The sequence below is a fragment of the Ctenopharyngodon idella genome, chromosome 17, assembly GCF_019924925.1.
Source record: "Ctenopharyngodon idella isolate HZGC_01 chromosome 17, HZGC01, whole genome shotgun sequence".
NCBI lineage: Eukaryota > Metazoa > Chordata > Actinopteri > Cypriniformes > Xenocyprididae > Ctenopharyngodon > Ctenopharyngodon idella.
Window position 1 is genome coordinate 22,094,145 of NC_067236.1, and position 22,487 is coordinate 22,116,631.

General features: G+C 38.1%; 1 protein-coding gene across 1 annotated transcript in view; it reads right to left on the bottom strand.

Annotated features, from left to right (window-relative positions):
* mta1 (metastasis associated 1) overlaps positions 1–20,781 on the bottom strand; it is a 54,792-nt gene extending 34,011 nt beyond the window's left edge. Inside the window, 3 exon segments of the mRNA XM_051868401.1 lie at positions 1,327–1,420; positions 4,405–4,472; positions 20,460–20,781. Coding sequence (XP_051724361.1) covers positions 1,327–1,420; positions 4,405–4,472; positions 20,460–20,487 — 190 coding nt within the window. The 5' untranslated portion in view covers positions 20,488–20,781.
* Positions 20,782–22,487: the final 1,706 nt, after the last annotated feature.

A 22,487-nucleotide genomic window follows, 5' to 3' on the forward strand; every position in this document is an offset into this window, starting at 1 on the left:
AACCTGTTAACACATGCAATTAATTTTTTCAGTTTAACGCGTTAAAAATATTTAATGAAATTAACGCATCATCCATTTTTTCTGTCATAATAGCAGCCTAATAAACCAGTTGCTGTGACGTCTGTCATTAATGTTAACAAAAGAACAAAGGTAACAGAGAAAATTGTAGCTTTAATCAGGATTAATTTATATTTCATTTATAATTTATGCAGTAAACACTGTAAAGTGTTTGATAACTATTTAATTTCTGTATATTTCCTAGCTGTCAGACAGGTAAGGATATGACATTTATTATAATGGGTTTATGTGAAGATTGTTTTAATTTTACTTAAATTAAAAGTTATTTTTTAATGCCTAATAAATGTTGAAATCAATAGCTTTTAGTTATACTGTAATGTTGAATGTCTATAATTAATGTTAAAAAAAAAAAATCAATTTCATAGAGACACCAGTATTAGTATCTTCATTCATAAAAAAGATGTCATTAAACAAATATTTAAAATATACTATCTTTAAGTTGTTTCTAAATTAATTCAGAGAATAACTGTGAAATCATTACAATATAAAAATATTGAAAACCCCAATGTTTGTAATCGCGATTAATTAGTTATTTTTTTTAAATCGATTGAAAGCACTAGTAATAATACAAAATTTAAATTTGTGTGAATGGCGAATCATGTTTTAAAGAAGCAAACGTACCGTTTAATATGAGCTGTCTGAAACTGAATACTGAAAACAAGAGCATTCTAGAGCAAATTTTTTGAAATATTCGAAACGATCATGTGGGATAAACAGACTTTATTCCAGCTCTGTATGATAACAGACACCAGGCGGATGTCTCCGAAAACAAATTTCAGGTTTGGTGAGCTGATTGTGGGTGGCCATTGTGGACTGCAAACAAACTGGAAGACAGCTGGCGAGGAACCATTAGGTGCACTCCCAATTCAAAGGCTCCAGAAAGTAAGCAGCAGAATTATTCCGCCTAATAAGGCACTAAAATATACTTAATTTTGGCCAAAATCACATTTGATGTTACAACGTTCCATTTTAGTTAGAATGCATCCTTAAAAGGTAGCTTTCTATGTAGGTAGTAGACAGAAAGGCACAAACAACAATTGAGCAAAGTATTCTTTTAAATAGTTAATTGCTGTCTATTTTAAACCAAAAAAAAACATTTCGAGAAACAGGTTCACAGGGTACATTGTTATCCAAATAACAATAAAAGCTCAAGGAACCCTTAACTAAGTGCTTTCCAAAGTCAAATCTATTTTTATGAACGGTCAGCTCAAAGCATTATGGGTAAAGCAGTCTCTCACAGCTACTCACGTGCATGCTTATCCGCGAGGGCGATGAGCGTTGTGGAGATGTCTCTGCGTCGGTAGAAACACACCACTTTGGCCTCCACGTTCCCATTCGCCGTCTGCAAACGGAAACAAGAGTTGTCACAGCAACAGCCTCTAGACCAATCAGCTGCTGGGGAAGCCTCAATATGCAAATTGAGGACCAAATCATAACCATGACCTAAACACCTCTGCACTTCCTGGGTGATCTGAGAGGGTCTAGCGATGGAGAGAAGATGAGGAGGGCAGAAGGGAGTGTAGTGTGACTTGAAAGTGTGAACACAGTAACAACTTTTGCTTTGAGATTTGTCAGTCATTTAGGTGTGGGTTTTGCCAAGCGCACACTGCAAAATTGAAGCTTATCACCCTGCATATATTTAAAGGGATCGTTCATCCATAATTTAAAATTCTGTCATCATTTACTCGCCATGTTGTTAACAAACCTGTATGACTTACTTTGAAAGTAAAAGTGAATGAGGACTGGGGCTGTCAAGCTTTGAAAAAAAAAAAAAAAAAAAAAGACAAAAAACACCATGAAAGTGGCTAACTCTTCCAAGGCCATACAATAGCTTTGTGAGAGGAACATTTTTACATCCACCATTAACCTCTGTGACCGGACTGAGTCAGTGCGTTAAATTAGCAAACTGAATCAGTTTGATTAGTGAATGAATCATTCAGACCAAGGGCTAGGATTAAACCTATGATTCAGATTTAAAGGGATAGTTCACTCAAAAATGAAAATTATCCTATGATTTACTCATCCTCAAGCCATCCTAGGTGTGTATGACTATCTTCTTTCAGATGAACACAATCGGAGGGGGCGTGTTTTGAAGCCCAAAATAAATGCATCCATCATCATAAAAAATAATCCTTACGGCTCCAGGGGGTTAATAAAGGCCTTCTGAAGTGAAGTGATGGGTTTTTGTAAGAAAAATATCCATATTTAAAATTTAATAAAGTAAAATAACTAGCTATCGGCCGACGGCCGTACACATCGATTTGTGGTGGAAGAGTGAACTCTGACCCGACGCATGACGTGAAAGCACAGAGGATAGAGTGAAACAAAGCACCAGTCACAAATTAGAAGTCTAATACAAGAATTTTTAAAGAGAAATGTCAGAGAATTTTGATATAAGAGAAGAGGAGCTCGAGTTTGTTGCCCAGCCCTATTTGTTTGAACCGCGAGAGGCGTCTAAGCTTATGATACTCCTACATCCTACGTCATACATCGCGTCAGATGTTACTCTTTTGGTGCAAGTCGACTTGCGCAGTATGTGTACGGTCGTCTGCCGGAAGCTAGATATTTTAGATTATAAAGTTTTAAATATGGATATTTTTCTTACAAAAACCCATTGCTTCGCTTCAGAAGGCCTTCATTAACCCCCTGGAGGCGTAGGGATTACTTTTATGATGGATGGGTGCACTTTTTTGGGCTTCAAAATCTTGACCCCCATTCATTGCCATTATAAATCTTGGAAGAGCCAGGATATTTAACTCCGATTGTGTTTGTCTGAAAGAAGATAGTCATATACACCTAGGATGGCTTGAGGGTGAGTAAATCATGGGATAATATTAATTTTTTGGTGAACAATCCCTTTAAAAGTACTGGATTGTTTAAAAAGATTCAACTCAAAAGAACGACGTGTTCCTGAATCAGAAATTGCTACTTCTCTCATAAATGAACCAAGAACAGCCAGAGCGGACTTTTGTTATGCTTCTCACATAAATCTATCATACGGCTTCCGGTATTACTATTTATATATATTATTGTATTTATTCATATGAATTAGCTTTTAATTTTATTAGTGCTGTCAATCAATTAAAAAAAAAAAAAAGTACTAATTAATTGTATTTTTCTGTAATTAATCGTGATTAATTAAAGTTTTTAATATATTTTTAAACTGTAATCATATTACATTTAATCTCCAAATTAACATAGAAACAAAGACAGCAGCCTATATTTTAAATATTTGATTAAAGGCATCTTTTTTATGAAAGAAGTCATCACTGATATCAATACTGTCTCTATTTTTCTCAATTTTAGCCATTAATTATAGGCATTCAGCATTACAGTATAATTGAAAGCTATCATTTTTTAACATTTATTAGGCTTTAAATAAAATTACTTTTCATTTAAATAAACTTAAAACAATCTTCACATAAACCCATTATAATAAATGCCACATTTGCCTATGCCCTTCAATGTATCAGGGCTCAATTTGTTCTATTGGCCCAGTCAGACCAGTTCAGATGTTTACTTGCCCTGTCAAAATGCACAAAAAGTTATTGTTTTTGACCCATGTAACCTTGCAAACAGTGCTTTAAGATTTTTAGGTAGGTCTAACAGGTAGGATATATACAGAAATTGAATAAAGTTATCAAACACTTCACAGTCTTCACTGCATAATTAATAAATTAAATATAGATTAACCCTTATTAAAGCTACAAATGTTATTCAGTCAAGAGCAGTGAGTGATTTTCTCTTTTTCTTTTGCTCTTTGATTAACATTAATGACAGACATCAGAGCAGCAGGTTTAATAGGTTGCTGTCACTTTAAGACCTGACGTGGATCTGACGTGGATCCCATTTTCTCACAACTTTTTACATTTTTTTTTAAGACTTCATTTAACTGTGCTTGTGAGGATACTCGACAAAATGGGCATTTTGGCATAACTTTGTGTGTTTTTGTCTGTTCAAGCGCTGTCTGAAGCAGCTTTCTGTGCGCACGAGTCGTGTTTCTGTCCCACAGACAGGAGATTCACAGATGCGTGCACCAGTACCACACTGTTCTTGTGTCTTATCGAATGGTTTAAAAGCATTTGCTTGAATAAGCGAGTGATCATATATTGTAAAACTAACCAAAGGATGACGAAGGGAAACAAAAGGAGAGTTAATTGTGTTAAAGATTTTTTTTTTTGAGCAATAAACTGAAAAAATAAATGCAGCGTCTTGGCTACAAATCCTACAATCTTTTGTTACAGATTTAAAGCATTAAAGGGTGACAAGCTTCAGTCTCGTAGAGTTCGAATGGCTTTTAGCAACACACATTCGTTTGTCACTCACCTTGTTGAGTTCCTCTATTCGCCTGATCAGCAGTGGGTTACTGGAGGAGTTTTCGAAATAAACGTAATCTGTGAGGAGGGAAAGAAACAACAGTTAGTGTTCACACACCTACAGTCTGTCAGCGCCAGGCAGCATCTCCTGTCACGCTCCCACACCTGCTGAGGCTTACCGGACTGTTTCAGAGACTAAACAGAGCATTCTCCGCCAGGCTACATGACAGGAGCGCTGCTGCGTTTTGGCGGGTCCCCCAACAACGGCACTTGAAAACAAATGCGTTGACACTGTGAAAAGCTATGGCGTTTGTAACTCAACCTCATAGATAACCTTCAGTGTCCACTTTTGACCGGCACCAAAGGACATACCAGTCTCAGGACTGTCACGGCCAAAACAGGCCATTAAACACAAACAAGTTAGACACAACACTCATTTGGTCCGTTTCCATCAGTGGTTCCCAAACACATTCCTGGAGCGCCCCCCCCAAATACTGCACATTTTTCTCCTTTGTCTGACACACCGATTTCAGGTCTTGAAGCCTCGACTAATGAGCTGATGATCTGAATCAGTTGTGTTTGATCAAGGAGACATGGAAAATATGCAGTGTTGGGAACGTGGTTGGGAACCACTGGTCTACATCAATTAATTCAAAACACACAACTTGAATATAGCTCTTCTACGATCACCAACTTTCATCTTCGAAAAACAAATTTCAATTATACCTGAGAGATTTTTGTCCCTCCACTGACAGTCTGCGCAACTACCACTGTGACGCTTCAAAAAGTTCATAAAGAGATCGTAAAACTAATCCATATAAATTGAGTGGTTTAGTCAAAACTTTCTGAAGAGACTTGATCGCTTTATATGATGGACAGACTGAATTTATTCTTTTATTCACATATAAACATTCTTCAATGCACACCGTCAATAGAGGGACAGAAATCTCTTAAAATATCTTCATTTGTGTTTTGAAGATGAACGAAAGTCTTACAGGCTTGGAACGACATGAGGGTGAGTAATGATGATTTTTTTCATTTTTGGGAAAACTACCCTTTAAGACTTGAATGGGTTTATAGCTAATATGCGAGACGCTCGCGTTCTCAGTATTAATTTACTCATTTGCTTGCTCATGACAAATAGCAACACAGTGAAAAGTTTTTTTAATATATTGGACCTTTTATTGAGAGTAGCCCATATTTACCTGTTGAGACGTGCCTTCACAAGCACCTGTAAGAGCTTTTGTGATGTTTGAGTCGACGGAGGTGCGACATGTGAAAGGTGCGTTTGCAAAACATGCTGTATTTTTGTAAGCCCGCTAGGTGCCGCTAGTGTCACAGAAACGACATACTTCACCTTTAAACGTATCAGTTTAAGACACAGATCTAAATCAGACATGACAAATAAGAAACACCATGTTTCTGGCATAAATGTATGCCAGAAGTACTTTTTAAATTAATAATTAAAAATAAGTATAACATAATTAGTATTAGCAGCCTATTATAAATAAAAAATAAAATGTAAAATGTCGATTAACATCCTCTGATATACCTAGTTACAGTAGTTTTCATTAAAAAAAAATATGATTTTTGGTTAAGTCTAGTTAGTTTTGTATCAAATACAATGTGATTTTTGGTGATCAAGATCTGGCAGCAGCTCATTCTTCCTCTTGGGCGAGCGATCTGCTCACAGCTTATCCTGCCATGAAATCCGCCATAGGCCAGAAAACCAATGAGAACGCAGGACAATGATGGCGTTCCATAACAAAAGCACGAAGGCGCAAAAACTGCTGTAGATCCGTAACTGGCAGATTTAAAGAAAATTAACGTCGTTTGGCAAATAAATAAATTACGGACAGTTACATACGCATTACCAATCATGTAGGCTTTATGGTACACCTCAAACGAGGGATTTAATAGTAATTTATAATGTTAATATTAATTGCAGAGTCCACGAATGGCTTGGGTATGCAGAGAACTCACAGCTTATATGGACCGCACACCACTTATGTATTCACGGCATAAAGAACATGTTATTACTTTCTACTTGAATAATATGACACTTTTAGAGTCATTAAATTGAAACTTTTCTTAAAAATGGTACAGCATTTATGAAATATGAAATGCTACATGAAAACATAATTTCTAAGAACTTGGCATATGTGTTTTAAAACTAGAATTTTAAAAATGTCTTTCATCATAGCCCCACTTTTATGTCATCGACCCTCCTACCGATTTTCTCAGTCTTTCTTGTGTCAATTCTCCTTTCCTGCTGTATTTGTGTGTGTTTGTGTTCTGTGCGTGTGCTGTTGGCCTTGCTCCAGGGCGTGTGGGCTCTGTGCAAGCTTACGGCTCTGTGGGACGTCCCCCGCAGGCCTCAGGCTTGGTGGGGTGCCTGGTCTTAACCCTGTGCGCGCCAGGACCTCTGGCAGATTACACCCCGTGTACGGCAGACGGCATACACACACACAGACACACACGCTACAACAGTAATCCCATGGTTTGGGGGGGTGGGGGAACCAGAACACCAAGTCTGGCAAAAACACGTTTGCAAACTCAGTGTTTGATAACACAGCCATGTGAGACTACAGTTCCTGTTTCATAGAGAAGCCTGTTTACTAATATACCAAAATGGATGATTTTACTGAGAATTTAAAAGAAAAATAAATAAATAAGTGGGAGTGAGGACTAAAATTCAGGACCGAAGGCTGAGAATTACAAACTTTGATTGTGAAAAAATACACTAAAATACAATTTGGTGTAGAAACAATTTTCGGTCAGAAATTGCTAGCAATTTTCACAAACAATTACTAAAAATGGCAAGTAACATCCAATAATCTTTTATTTACAGCTTCGAAAAATAATTTTTGTTTTTAGTATACATCACCCTCCCACCACCCTTTTTAAAATTTTGGAATTTTTGCCACTTTTTAATGAGAAGAGTAAAGAGATTGCATGATAAACATAAGTCTGATATGAACTAGCAATGTCCACATGAGCAGCGTTTATGTCAGATCACTTTATCACAGCTCTGATAACGGTATCTTTAACAACTGTAGTCTCAAAGTATCAAGCTTTTTACAAATTTGAGATGTTCTATATGAAAAGAGATTAAAATACTACATTAAACATGCAACATAATACAACTTCAAGGTGATAAAATCAGCCAATCAATACAACCCATTTAGACCTATTATGCCCCTTTCACAAGATGTAATATAAGTCTCTGATATCCCCTGAATGCGTCTGTGAAGTTTCAGCTCAAAATACGCCACAGATCATTTATTATAGCTTTTCAAATTTGCCTCTATTTGTGTGTGAGCAAAAACATGCCGTTTTTGTGCATGTCCCTTTAAATGCAAATGAGCCAAACCAACCTGAGAAGAAGTTTGTTGTAGTCCTTAAAAAGCGATTTCTGTAAAAGAAAATATCTCTCTTTGCATTGAACTTTGAGCGTCGTAACTTTGCAGATGTTGTTTATGCTCAAACAGCAACATTACACACTAACTAAAGCTAAAAAAGTGAAATCATAATCAAGGACCCCTTTAATGTTGTTTTATATGGAGCAGGATTTTAGACCAATGACATTTTATGCTGGGTGTTTCTGCCCAGCTCATTGCCAAAGAAAAAGTCACCAAACAACCGACACGCAACCACTCGTCGTGTCATGGCTGATTAGGATGAAACTTAGATTTAAATGTAACAGATAGCTTTTATCACTTGTTGTCACATTATACAGTCAGGCCTGGAGAAAACACAGTGCTGGCCCTTCATATGTCCTGTTTAAATAAGTTCTGTCCATGGCACCATTGGCTGTAAAGAGACAGGAAGTGGCTTTGGTTCTCGATGACCTAATGTTGTCTTGGAAAAACTGGGAGGTTCCTGTATGCTCCCGTTTGTTGTTTTTTTTCGTCCACCAAGAAGTGTATGCTGGCTGGTCTGTAGCACTTTACTCAGACTTTCAGACGGATAGTTTACTACAACTGACAATAAACGAACACAAAAACCAGAACGCCAGAGATGTAGATGTGACATTTTCTATGTACTTTTAAAGCACATTGAAACAATGGGGACGGGACGCATTCTTGCAGAACAGCAAAGCTTAATAGAGCAAAACTGAGAGGTCTCATTTTTTAAAGATGCTAAAAAACCAGCAAGTTATGAATAATGAAAATGACCGAATAGTACAATGTGTTGTTAATCTTACGAATGTCGTTTGCTGCCTAAAGGGTACAGCTTAAGTCTGTGACGTAACTGAGGTGTTGGGATCTTGAGAGCTTTGTAACCTAAAAATATTGATTGTGGACCAAAAGGGGTTGTGAACCGCTGACATACACAGTATGCGTAAGACTAGGGCAGCACCTCTTTGCTGCTTATTTAATGAGTACAAGTTCTACCAGAGGCCTCCCGGGCCGGAGCAAAACCTGACATGGAGTCGGAGCCTCACGCAGAACCAGGAGGGGAACCTACAGCGGAGAGCATACAGAAGACCTGGAGGCATCAGTGCTGTCTCTCACAGCTTCTGACAAGCCTCCTGCCATCTCCGCCTGCCTGTGCCCACAGCGAATGCTGTGCCCCCATCCCTCCACCAATCAGCAAGCGACACAGCCTGTGACATCACAGTGCAGTCAAATTTCCTGTGATCCAATCCGTGCATGTTGCCGAGCCTTACTGAGACTGAGGGTGAAAGAAAGAGACAGAAAGAGAGTGAGGGAGAGAGTTAAGTGCAGGGAATCTAACCAGGCCAGAGGAAGTTGAGTGAAGAGAGACAGACAAAGAGCGAGAGATATAACAAACAAGCCAACATTTAAAAAAAAAAAGTGGCGCATAGATACAAGATACTAGGGGTGTAACGGTACACAGAAGTCACAGGTTGGTACGTACCTCGGTTTTGGGGTCACGGTTCGGTACGATTTCGATACAAATGGTCACACTTTAGTTTAGGGTCCAATTCTCACTATTAACTAACTTCTGCCTCAAATCATTAATTACTGCTTAGTTAGTGAGGTTGTTAAGTTTAGGTATTGGGTAGGATTATGGGATGTAGAATATGGTCATGCAGAATAAGGCATGAAGATGTGCTTTATAAGTACTAATAAACAGCCAATACTCTAGTAATATGCATGCTAATAAGCAACTAGCTAATAGTGAGAATTGGACCCTAAAATAAAAGTGTTACCGGACAAAGGAACAAATCCACAATGCTAGGTTTCATTTATTTTGAACAGACAGTAGTGCAAATCACAGTTTGTTCCACCTAGCGGTGTTTAGTCCCCTAGTTAGTACAGTACACCCTCTTTTAGTGTATTAAGCAGTAAACAGAATGCACTCTTGCATAGGTTATATTTTTTTGCAGGGCTGATAAAAAAAACAAAAAGGTATTTGGTCACAATCAGCTTCAAAACTGAAAAGCATCTCGTGTTATGAAAGTACAAAATAAATAGAATATCGAAAAATAAAACTTGTGCATTACAATTTGCTCCACTTAAACCGTATTTAAACATTCAAAGCTTTAAGCCCAACCCTCCTACACTTATTTTCCCGCGTTCCGCTTCGTTTCGCGTACAGTTGAGAGCGCAAGTCTTTCAAAGTATTCTCCTTTGTCCATGAGCACAGAAAGACGCATTTGACGTGTGCGCACTATCTAGTGGAGTCATTCACACATCAGGGTTGCCAGGTTTTCACAACAAAACCCGTCCAATTGCTACTCAAAACTAGCCCAATCACATTTCAGGGGGATCCCCTGGTAATAATCGTGTTCCGGGGGGTAAAATCCGCATTTTTGGCAGAGTTCCTGTGGTAAAATTCGCATTCCAGGGGCTAAATATCATGTTATTTGGGTTTGCTTCAACCTGCGTAGATAAAAAGCAACCCGCGGCAACAGTGTTAAAGTAGCGACTTGGCAAAACTGTCGCACACGCGCTGCTCTTCTTCTGCTCTTTTTCCCGTTGTGGCGGTTAGCAAACAGTGTTGCATTACCGTGCACACCCCCTTCTGGATTGGAGTGTGGATCGCCTGTGACTGACTGTATTTGTGGTCAGACTGCATGACGTGTGTACCGTACAGTTTGAGATGAATATGTACAAGATACACCAAAAAAAAAAAAAAAGTTTCAAAAAGAACAAACTAGGGATGAATACTTTCAAAATTTAAAATATATAAAACTTCTCTACCTCATTAAATCGACAGGCCCACATGCAGTCAGACTGGACTTGAGGAAGTGTAAGCTGCCCTGACCTCAACTCAGAGGAAGAGGTCTCCGTAGCCCAGCCGCTGCAGGAGACCCCAGTCTGCACAGGTCCTCGGAGTGTACAGAGGCCATTCAATCCCTGTCTTAGGACAATCAGACCGGGACCCACGAGACATCCGTTACTATGGCAATGCCAGTTAATTCAAGCTTATGCGCCAAACACATACACAGAGCATTAGTGCAGCTCTTAGGTTATTCTTGCTCTCTGCCTCCGGCTCAGGGATTCGAGTTATACAACACCTTCTCCAACAATACGGAACCAGTGCGTGTCTTTCTACCAAGGGAAAAACCAGTGGTGGGCCGGAATGCACCAGACAAACCTGCTGGTTTCAAACCAGTAACTCAAAGACAAAGATCACGATACACCCTAAATGATTCACTTCATATAACAACATAGTAGCGACTGGTGACAATAACTGATCACAGATTTGCACAACTTTTACGATATTTTCTAAATGTTGATAAAAAACTATTGCAAAATGATGCCGTTGATGAACTGATGTCATGTGACTAAAACATTTTTTTTTTCCTCTTGCGATAAGTCATTCCAAACATCATGGCAATAGATTTAGGTTTAAGTATATCGCAGCCAATGCACTTTTAATCGAAGGACACATAGGTGTGTTATCCAAGCATTAATGGTAAGGAAAGCCCCTTATATTTGGGAACGGCCACGTATGAGGTGTTTCTGGGTGTTTCTCCCTCCTATCTGCTTCAAGGTCTTGACAAATTGTGGCATTTCTTTGTTGTTTAGATTCCAGTATTCCCATAATTCTTTTATGAGTTTAATAAAGAACTCTGTCTCATCTTCTGTCCAAACATACCGCACCATCTTTAAAGAATGATCACCTTTAAAGAACATACACCAGGTGATCTGTAAATGTGGGAGAAACGGTTTTCATTGCAGCTTTGCAAAATATTCCTTTTTCGAATTGCCTATAAAACCACCTCATGCGGGCGTAAAAACTTTTTTGCGATATATGAGAGTTTTTGCGAAATTGACGCATTTCCATTTGCACCATTTTAATTTGCACAATTAAAAGGGTAATGGAAACGCAGCTAGGTCACATGATCCTTCAGAAATCATTCTAATATGCTGATTTGCTGCTCAAGAGACATTTATTTTTATTATCAATGCTGAAAACAGTTGTGCTGATTTCTTGTGGAAACTGTGATACATTTTTTTCAGGATTCTTTCACGAATAGAACATTCAAAAGAACAGGATTTTGAAATATTTAGTAGCATTATAAATGCATTTACTTTAATTTTTGATTAATTTAATCCATCCTTGCAGAACAAAAGGTATTTGTTCTTTCAAAGAAAATAAATAAATAACTTACTGACCCAAAGTTTTGAGCTGTAGTCTTTATATATAAATACACTTTCTATTTTATTTTGTTAAATTATAAAATTATATATATTTTTAGCTATAGATTTCTGCAGTGATGTTTGTGCTGGTCTTTCAGACGAGGCTATTCTAAAGGAAAGAGAACGAGGCTTTGTGTGTGAAATTGCAGGGTCTGTAATTGTCCCACCTTCATAAACACAAAGATCCTGACACAATGTCCACTATGTGACAAGCATTCAGTAGCAAGTCACTTTTCTGTCCACACTAAAAGCAAAAAAGCAGCATGAAACGACAAAAAAAAAAAAAAAAAACATGTTTGATGTTTAAAGTCTACATCAAATGGCATTCATTCACTACAGTTCGCTTTCAATGAAAAGGGATATTCAAAGAGAAATAAAATGCTTGATTTCGACACTTTATTTTATTCATAGGTAATTAGTTGGATTGTAAAAACTCGTCTTCCACTCCACAATGAAGCCAGACAGGAATGAGCGTGAAACACAGCCGACATCAGTTTTTGAGGATGATTTTTTGACTGGAAGATGGAGGCTGAAGGTCAAATTCAACTGTGAGAGCATTTCAAGTATCCCCAATGTGGATCTCAAAGATATTTTCTTTTACAGAAATCCCTTTTTAAGGACTACAACGAGCTTCTTTCTAGGATAGTGACATCACAAACCCCAAAATTTACATAAACCCTGCCCCCGAGAACCCGCAACAAAGGGGGTGAGGCCATGTTGGGCTGCTTTAGAGAAGAGGAAGAGTTGTTGTAGTAGAGTGTTGTTGCCATGTCGTCATTTTACACCGGATTTCTTCACAAACGAGAGTCAATTCAACGCTGGATTTGCACAAAAGATTAACATGACTGCACATGCTAGTCGATGACTTGAATCAACTCCACAGCAACTACATAAATTTATCCACTAACCATTCAGAAACATCCAGATTCATTCTAAAAGTTGTAACTTCTTCGTGAGTCTCTCCATCAGTGTCGACTCCAGTTTGAACAATGTAAGGCTGAACACCGTTACTGACAATCCTCATTTTGGCTGCGTGAGATTCTCCAGCTTTGTTGTTGTTGGGCAACCGAAGCGCGAGCTGTTAAAGCTCCGCCCTCTTCTGGAAAGGGGGCCGGGAGCAGCAGCTCATTTGCATTTAAAGGGACACACACAAAACCGGCGTGTTTTTGCTTACACCCAAATAGGGGCAAATTTGACAAGCTATAATAAATGATCTGTGGGGTATTTTGAGCTGAAACTTCACAGACATTCTGGAGACACCGGAGACTTGTATTACATCTTGTAAAAGGGGCATAATAGGTCCCTTTTAAAAGGCTTGAATTTCCTAATAATAGCCTAAATAGCTATTAGGATATTGGTTAACAAACCCCAAAACCCACGTGGCTGACAATGGTCAAAAAGGAGAGCACAGCAGCATTTTAAATAAATCATACACAATAAGTTCAAGAATGTGCAGCATAAAGTAAATAGATCAATTTTGACTGATTTGGAACAATTATATTTCACTGTTAGTGGAACATCCCAGTGCGACGAGGCAAAAATAGAGAGCTAAAATGCATTATTTGTCATCACAGTCATTAGGACAGAAAGTTACATATTATTGAGTTTGGTAAGGTCATGTAGTAAGACAGGTGCAAACGCTGTCAGGGCAATATAAGCATAATGAGCAATGAATGAAAACACCAGAATAAGTTTGCTAAGAATGCAGCATCAGCTTGCAGGCATTTTTCTTATGCTAATGGATCAAGGGTCAAATTAATTTTGAAAAAAATCAATACGATTTAAACACTTTATCATAAAGCAAAAGTAATGGCAGAAACTGGTTAGTTAGCTAATCCTCTGAGCATCTTCTCAGAAACAACACCATTCCACTCATCTCATTAAAGAGTCTCTGCCAGCTGAGGAACTATTGAATAAATGATAATGTTGCTGTTTTAACTGTCAATCACACAACTGTACTAGAGAGATAACTTCTCCTGGGGAGGTGCTTCAGGACTCCGCAGCGCTCAGAGCAGAATGGACTGATGCTTTGCTCGGCAAAGACAACTTGCAGTTTCTGTAATGCCATCATTAACTGTATTTAAATATTACAGAACTACAATCGCTGTTGTCTTGCTTTGTACACTCTGAAATACCAAAAAGCCCAGGAAGAATATGGGAACTTTTTTCCTCCATGTTCTGCTGTGATTCTGGAGGCAAAATCCGAAGAATTCTGTGGAATGGATTATCAATATACATATTCAAATTAGCAATTAGCATCAGTTATGAGTTGAACTTTTTGGGTGACGAACATGTCCAATTCTACTGAAATCTCTTGAGCTAAGTCCAACTATAAAGAAAAGGAAAATAGTTTAAAATGTGCCATATTCGTAATGTACTCTTTGAATTGATATTGGTTTCATATATTTAAAAAAAACAAAAAACAAAAAAAAAAGCAATTAGGGATGCGCGATTTATTGCACGATACAAAAAATAACATTGAACTTAAACGCGATTCTTAGTGCGATTATGACATCGATTATTTTTTTATGTGCATCTTGTCAATGAAGTATGGCTCCAAATGCTAATCCATCTAAAAGCACTGAGTTTGAGTCGCTTATAATGTACATTTGAAAAAGCAACACGCGTCAAACATCTTTCCAGACATGAGAAGCATTTATTAACATCTTGTCCAACAAAAGACAACATTTAATATGTTTTTACTCCAAACTCACTTCATAAAGACAGTTGAGCATCCTTCTGTGAGATGATGTTTCTTCTTACACAGAATAAGGCAGTCGTGTGTTTATTAGTCATGTTTAATCAATCAAAGCGTTTCAATCTTCTGTTTATTCAGCTATAATCTTCTTCTGCGGCAGGGCATATCTGGAGTTTCTGCGCAAGAGCTCCCTCTGGCTTTCACATGAAGAAGCATTTACTACTGATCACAGAGCCGTACAGCTCTGACAAGCTGCGCATAAAATAATTGCAGCCTTTGCCTAATCGCGTGCGATTTAATCGCGATAAATCGTGCAGCCCTAAAGCACTCATTAATCAATCATTCTAAAAATTGTCATGCGGTGTAACCAAGTAAAAAGTTAAAACAACATTTTTGAATGGGGAAAAAAGCCTTCAAAAAAAAGAAATACAAACATCATAAATTATAAATGATTAATAATTCATAAAATATAAATTTTTTGGGAAGTCAAACAACATGACAGTTTACAACCTGTATGAAAAACAAGACTTGTATTCCCGATTTGTCACTCACTAGACTGATTCTGTGTATTACCTCATATTTTAAGAGCCTATGATATCAGTTCCTGTTTGAAGTTTAGTTTTTTTTTTCGTGCATGTTGGTTTGGCCACATGATTTTGATTTGTAAGACAATATTAAAGGATTAGTTCACTTCAAAATTAAAATGTCCTGATAATTTACTCAACCCCATATCATCCAAGATGTTTATGTCTTTCTTTCTTCAGTCAAAAAGAAATTAAGGTTTTTGAGGAAAACATTCCAGGATTTTCTCCACACAGTGGACAGTTTTCAACAGTTACCAACGGTCCAAATTACAGTTTCAGTGCAGCTTCGAAGGTCTCTACACGATCCCAGACAAGGAATAAGGGTCTTATCTAGGTAATTTTCTTAAAAAAAAAAAAAAAAAAAATAATATATATATATATATATACATATATACACATTTTAACCACAAATGCTCATCTTGCACTTCTCTGTGATGCGCCACGCATTACGTAATCACGTTAGAAAGGTCACGTGTGACGTAGGCAGAAGTACCGCTGTAAGGCGAAAAACTCCATCTCATTTTCTCCTCCAACTTCAAAATTGTCCGACATCGTTGTTTTACCTTTTTTTGTAAAGGCCGTTTGACTTAGTCTTTGCACTTTCTCTTTGTAGACACTGAATCGGTACTTCTGCTTACGTCTGCTTAAAAAGTCAACCATTGATGGTTTTGAGTCGATTTGTGTTGATTCTTCTTTTAGGAGACAATAGCTTTATTTATTGTGCACTTTGATTTTTAAAACTTATAGCTGTTGGTGAATGTAAAAGGTCTATTACACACTGCATGAAAGGTAAAATTTTAAGTAGTATAATAGGGGCACAAATAATAGTAATAAAAGATTATGCCAAACTAATTAAGATCTTTTCAAGAATTTAATTCTTCTAATGAGACTTTTATCCTCATTATGTAATCAAAACAGCTGTATCACCCTGACATTCTGATCTCCAAAAAATATCAAATAACTTAATTCAGAAATTGAAAACATGTTCATGGTAGAAAAGGCGCATTCAAGTCACTGCATTAATAAATTGCATTTTTCAGATATTTTTGAACAAATTAATAGAAATGCCATCACAAGGAGTGTCACGTCATTGACCCTTATGCAAAGTTCTGCAGGCACAGATGATCCTGACCAGTGATTTACAAAAGATTCAACAAGGCTCACTTTAGCACAAACAAAACGTTAAAGCAACTGCATTTTCCCCAAGGTGGATGGAGAACAAAATGCATTTTCAAAATGCACCGCGTAATAGTCTACGGCTATTGTACCAGAGAGAAAAATCTGAAATTTGCTTGCTTTGTGGCATCATACATCAAGTACTCTCATGACCAACTGCAGGGCGAACACCCGCACAGACCAGACACATATTAGAGATAGCAGACACCTGGCAGAGCTTCCCAAAATACCATACATCTCTGCTCACTGTGTCCTGTCCATTGGCTTACGTTTCTCATTCACTGGCTCCCTACTCAAACCTGAACCCATTCCCAAGAGAGCCAAGTTCAATGCCACCAATCGCAATGCAGTCGATTTCCATCATTTCTGTGGCTGTTCATGGTGGTCTGTTTTGAATTTTTTTCCCTCTGATTTTCTTGGCACATTTATTCTACGCTGGAGTCTAGGAGAAGCCTCCCTTCTGGGAGAAGAAAAGAGAGCCAGAGAAAAGCCGTTAGCTCAATGAGAGAGAATTCAGGCCGACTACCTTCTCCATCAAATGTGAGGGAGGACAAAGGAGGAAGAGAACGCTAAGGCTTTGTTTCTCCCTCGCAGGGCATTGTTTTATCCATTGTGGCTCCACTTCCAAATTCAATAGCCCAAAATCCACTCAAAAAGAAAACGATGATTGTATTGGAGCTATCATGAGAATTCCAAATGCTTCAACGCAAGAAGGTGTCTGGGGTGCTTTAACGAGATCCAAATGATAGTTTTAGTATGGCTGCGCTAAGTGTATAGGGTGCACAGCAGAGGTCTGAACATGGAGGTGGAAAATTGTGCAAAACTGGCTTCATTCCAGTCTGAGGTTGGTCAATGTGCTTCTTTTGGTCCACTCTAGACCGATGAGAGAAAAAGAGAAATGGAGAGAGAGAGAGAGCGCAGCAGATGTCGTCGATATGTATCAGGTGATGCAGTAGCCAGAGGTATGGAGGCCCTTGGAGACTCTCTGCTGGATGGAGCGCCTGGGGCCATTTTCAGCCTCAGCAGCCAAAGATGTTGCAAACACTGGGAGGAGCGTGTAACAGAGTAACAGATATTTACGCAATGATCTTAAAGTCCTGAACGAAGGCATTCTCAAACCTCTGATTCATCTCCGTCCAGTGAGAACAGCAACTGCTCAGAATCTGCTAACTGCATACTGAGTATTACAGACCCAATACTGCCTATTTTTGTCTGAATAGTTTGTGAAACAGTATGCAACCGTTTCAAAAAGTGGTATGCTCACATGAATGTTTGTCAAAATTAAAACATCTTAAAGGATTAGTTCAATTGAGAACTAAAATTTCTTGATAATTTACTCACTTCCATGTCATTTAAGATGTTTATGTCTTTCTTTCTTCAGTCGAAAAGAAATTAAGGTTGAGGAAAACGTTCCAGGATTTTTCTCCATATAGTGGACTTCAGCAGTTACCAACAGATTGAAGGTCCAAATTGCAGTTTCAATGCAGCTTTAAAGGACTCTACACAATCCCAGAAGAGGAATAAGGGTCTTATCTAGCGAAACGATCTGTCATTTTATAAAAAAAAAAAAAAAAAAAAATGTATACACTTTTTAACCACAAATGCTCGTCTTGCACTGCTCTGCGATGCGCCACGCATTACGTAATCATGTTGGAAAGTACGTACTCCATCTCATTTTCTCCTCCAACTTCAAAATCCGACATCATTGTTTTTTGTAAAGCCTGTTTGACTTAGTCTTTGCATGTTTGCTTTATAAATACTTGCTCGGTACTTCCGCATGACCTTTCCAACATGATTATGTAATGCGTGGCATCGCAGAGCAGTGCAAGATGAGCATTTGAGGTTAAAAAGTATTTAATTTTTAATTTTATTAAGAAAATGAGCGATCGTTTCGCTAGATAAGACCCTTATTCCTCATCTGGGATCGTGTAGATGAATGCAATGCAATGAAACTGCAATTTGGACCTTCATCCCGTTGGTAACTGTTGAAGTCCACTATATGGAGAAAAATCCTGGAATGTTTTCCTCAAAAACCTTAATTTCTTTTTGACTGAAGAAAGACAGACATAAACATCTTGGATGACATGGGGTTGAGTAAATTATCAGGAAATTTTCATTCTTTAGTGATCTAATACTTTACAGGGATAGTTCAGCCAAAAATTAAAATTATGTCATCATTTACTCACCCTGATGCCATTCAAAACAAGTTTTGTTTGTCTTCAAGCAAGTACAGTTGAGCTTTTGTGTTTACCAGATTTAACGTACTCTATGTATGATCAAAGTTTATATACTATATGAATAAAAGTCTAAATTTAATATGTTCATCATCTTATGAAGTGATCACGTCTCTTGGATTAAACCACTTGATTCATATGGATTACATTTACAATGTATTTGAAGTGTCAAATTGTTGGTTGTGTGGACTTTCAATGGACCAAAACGATGAGAGAATATTAAATAAATCTTGTGTTCTGCAGATGAATGAAAGTTTAATGGGTTTGGAACAACATTAGGGTGAGCAAACAATTACAACATTTTCATTTGTGGGTGAACAATCCCTTTAAAAGGTGGAGAAAACTGTGTCCGATATTACTCCAGTTCATCTGAACATATACTTCATACAAAAGAAAAATGTTTAAACACTAGAAACATCTAGACAGAAAAGAAGAATTTACGGACTGCCGATCGGATGTTCGCATGTTAAACCAAAATGTGTAAATTCACTAATAACGCTCCTGATCGCAGTTCAGCTTTTCTTCAGGTTAGACCAAGTTCATCATCTCTCCTGCCCCAAGAGTAAACTTCCCAAGCCAAATACTCTCATTATACCAATAATTACACATTGGACACTGTACGCACACATTCATTCTCCCTAAATCAGCATAGCCGGGATCCTAATGGATAATTGATACCAACAGGGAATCAGTTCCTGAGCCAAATGCAATCACTGGAAGGGATAGATAACCCAAAAATGAAACTTCTGGCATCATTTACGGTTTCAAACCTGTATGACTTTCTTTCTTCCGCAGAACACAAAAGGAGATGTTAGGCACAATGACAGCCTCAGTCACCATTCACTTTCATTGTATGGAAAAACCAATGAAAGTGAATGGTGACTGAGGCTGTCATTCTGCCTAACATCTCCTTTTGTGCTCTGCGGAAGAAAGAAAGTCATACAGGTTTGAAACATCATGATCAAAATTTTCATTTATGAAGGAACTATTACTTTAAATTGATACCTGAGGTTCAACCTTAATAGATAATTGAGTTAATTATTATAGAATTGTGAACCCCTTTTAAATGTGACCCATTATATATAAACAGAAGTGCTTTATTGGCATCTTCTTTCATTATGAAAACAGACCAATTTGGGTATGCCAATATACATCTCAATTAAGTTCATTCTTTGACACAAAGCATTATATATTCTATATTTTATATCTTATTTACACAACTGGAGTCACTGGACTCAATCTACTGGCTTAAAGTTTATGTGCCAAAACTTTCTCACTTCATCCATTACATTCAATATCTATAAAAAGTCAATTACAAGAAACAGATTTGACACTGTACCATCCTCTCGCATTAAAACAGAGTGTTTCTGACCCGTCAGAGTGTCTGAAGTGGGGCGTGCTGCTCAAACTTCAACTTTAAAAAAATCCAACGCTTCTCTTCTGTGCAAATTTAAGAGTTACCCGCTTGTTACTAACACTCAATGACACTCGCACGCGCTACATCATGCTAACGGCAATAAATGTAGCGTCCGTTAGTAGTAATTTAAACATTCGGGGTCCCGAAACGAGAGTGTTCCTCTTCATCTCGCTGCTCGCAATCACCATCATCATCCTCTCACTGTAGTCCTACAGTACTTTAAAAAATAAAAGAGGAAGGACAAACCTAAAACTGCTAAGCCCTGTTGCGAAAAGGCATGAACGAGAGCGACACACACAAAAGGGCACGACATTTTTTACCCAGCATGATCTCTTACCTCCGACCCGGTACATGTTGGCTGCCATGACTGCCCCCGGTCCTGCCTGGCGTCTCCAGGTAGGGCTTTCTCTCTCCGCCGCCGCCGCCGCTGAGTGCTGTGCGCTGGAAAATGGTGGATTGATCAATACGAAGCGGACTAGTGAAGGGATCTTAAAGAGACAGTGCACATATTTTTATGAAGTCGCGTTCCACGGGGCGGTGTGAGTGATCTCTTTCAGAATAACCCGCGTGTTTAAAAACACCTTCTCAACAAAGCGGGATCCTTACGCAGGAGCAGAGACTCGGGCCATGGGGCTGGAGAGCGCGAGAGGGAGGGGAAGGGGGTCTGTATGGGCAGCATCACTCGCGTTTCCCCGCCTACTTCAAATGACCAAACCATTGCTGTACTACTTTGGACCCACTAGAGGCGAAATGAAACAAATAAACAACTGTTGCTCTCAGACTGAGTTTGAAACTAAAATCTAAACAAGAGAACAAGGAAAGAAATTCCTCTCTGAGGAGAATAATCTGTTTGAGATATTTTCTGATGAAAATGTGATGGTGTTGGATTTGCCTCTGTATGGTGCCATGAGTCCTAAAATCGCATCCCAGTGTCTATATAATATTCTGGTGATGATTTGGCTGGGCCATGTTGCTATATGGTTGCTAGGGTGTGTGGCTGGTTGCTAGGGTGTGAGTAGGAAGTTGCTACAGAGTCAAAAAAAGCCCACCCAAAGACTCTGATATGAATCTTTTTCAGTGTTAAATCTGTTTTCGTTGTTTGCGTTGCTGCATTGCATTGTTATGCTTTGTTTTGTTTTTGCCCGCCAGGCAAACATCTTTAGTCTACTCAGTATGCGAAAGAAAGTTCTTGGAAAAAAAAAAAAAAAATCTGATTTACCTGCCCAGCAATAGTTAGAGACAGTCTGAATATGCCTAGTTCCCTACTATGAAAAGAGTAGTATGTCCAAAATTCATATGTTCATTAAACACTATGCAAAAAGTACCCGGATGACTACTTCTGGCATGAAGTGCACATCTAATGGACACTTCTTTACTATCCCATGAGGAGTTGTGAGTGGAAGTGAAACGAAACTGATGCTGTAAGTCACATGACAGTGGCAACATGGTGACTATGTCTGGATTTCATTCATATTGCATAGAAAATACATTTTTAACAGTAATTTTTATTCAAATGTAGTACCATTGCCACAAAGTATTGTGGCAATGGAGATTGATTTGGATATACTCACTGCTGGAAATATCAGCATAGTTTGTCACCAATATATTTTGTGTTTTGAATGCTGGTCTCCCCATAGGCCCCTTAAAGGGATAGTTCACCCAAAAATGAAAATTATTCCATGATTTAATCACCCTCGAGCCATCCTAGGTGTATATGACTATCTTCTTTCAGGTGAACACAGTCTGAGTTATATTTAAAAATATCCTGGCTCTTCCAAGCTTTATAATGGGAGTGAATGGGGGGCGAGATTTTGAAGCCCAAAAAAGCACATCCATCCATCATAAAAGTAATCCATACGGCTCCAGGGGGTTAATAAAGGACTTACTAGAAGTTAGTGATTACAGTTTATGATGTTAAATATGGATATTTTTCTTACAAAAATGCCTTTATTAACCCCCTGGAGCCATATGGATTATTTTTATGATGAATGGATGCACTCTTTTGGGCTTCAAAATTTCGACCCCATTCACTCTCATTATCAAGCTTGGAAGAGCCAGGATATTTTTTAATATAACTCCGATTGTGTTCGTCTAAAAGAAGACAGTCATATACACCTAGGATGGCTTGAGGGTGAGTAAATCATGGGATAATTTTTATTTTTGGGTGAACTATCCCTTTAACTATCTTATCAAGACTTCCTTGGTCAATCAGTTTTGGCATGGTGTGGAAATGCATGCAGGTCTTTTCAGCTGTCTAATGTATTTTATTAATCCCGGGCTGAAGCCTCTTTTAACCCTTCATAACATTTTATATTCCAATTTTAGGGGTTAGCACTTCTTGTAACCACTTTTATGGACAAGTGGA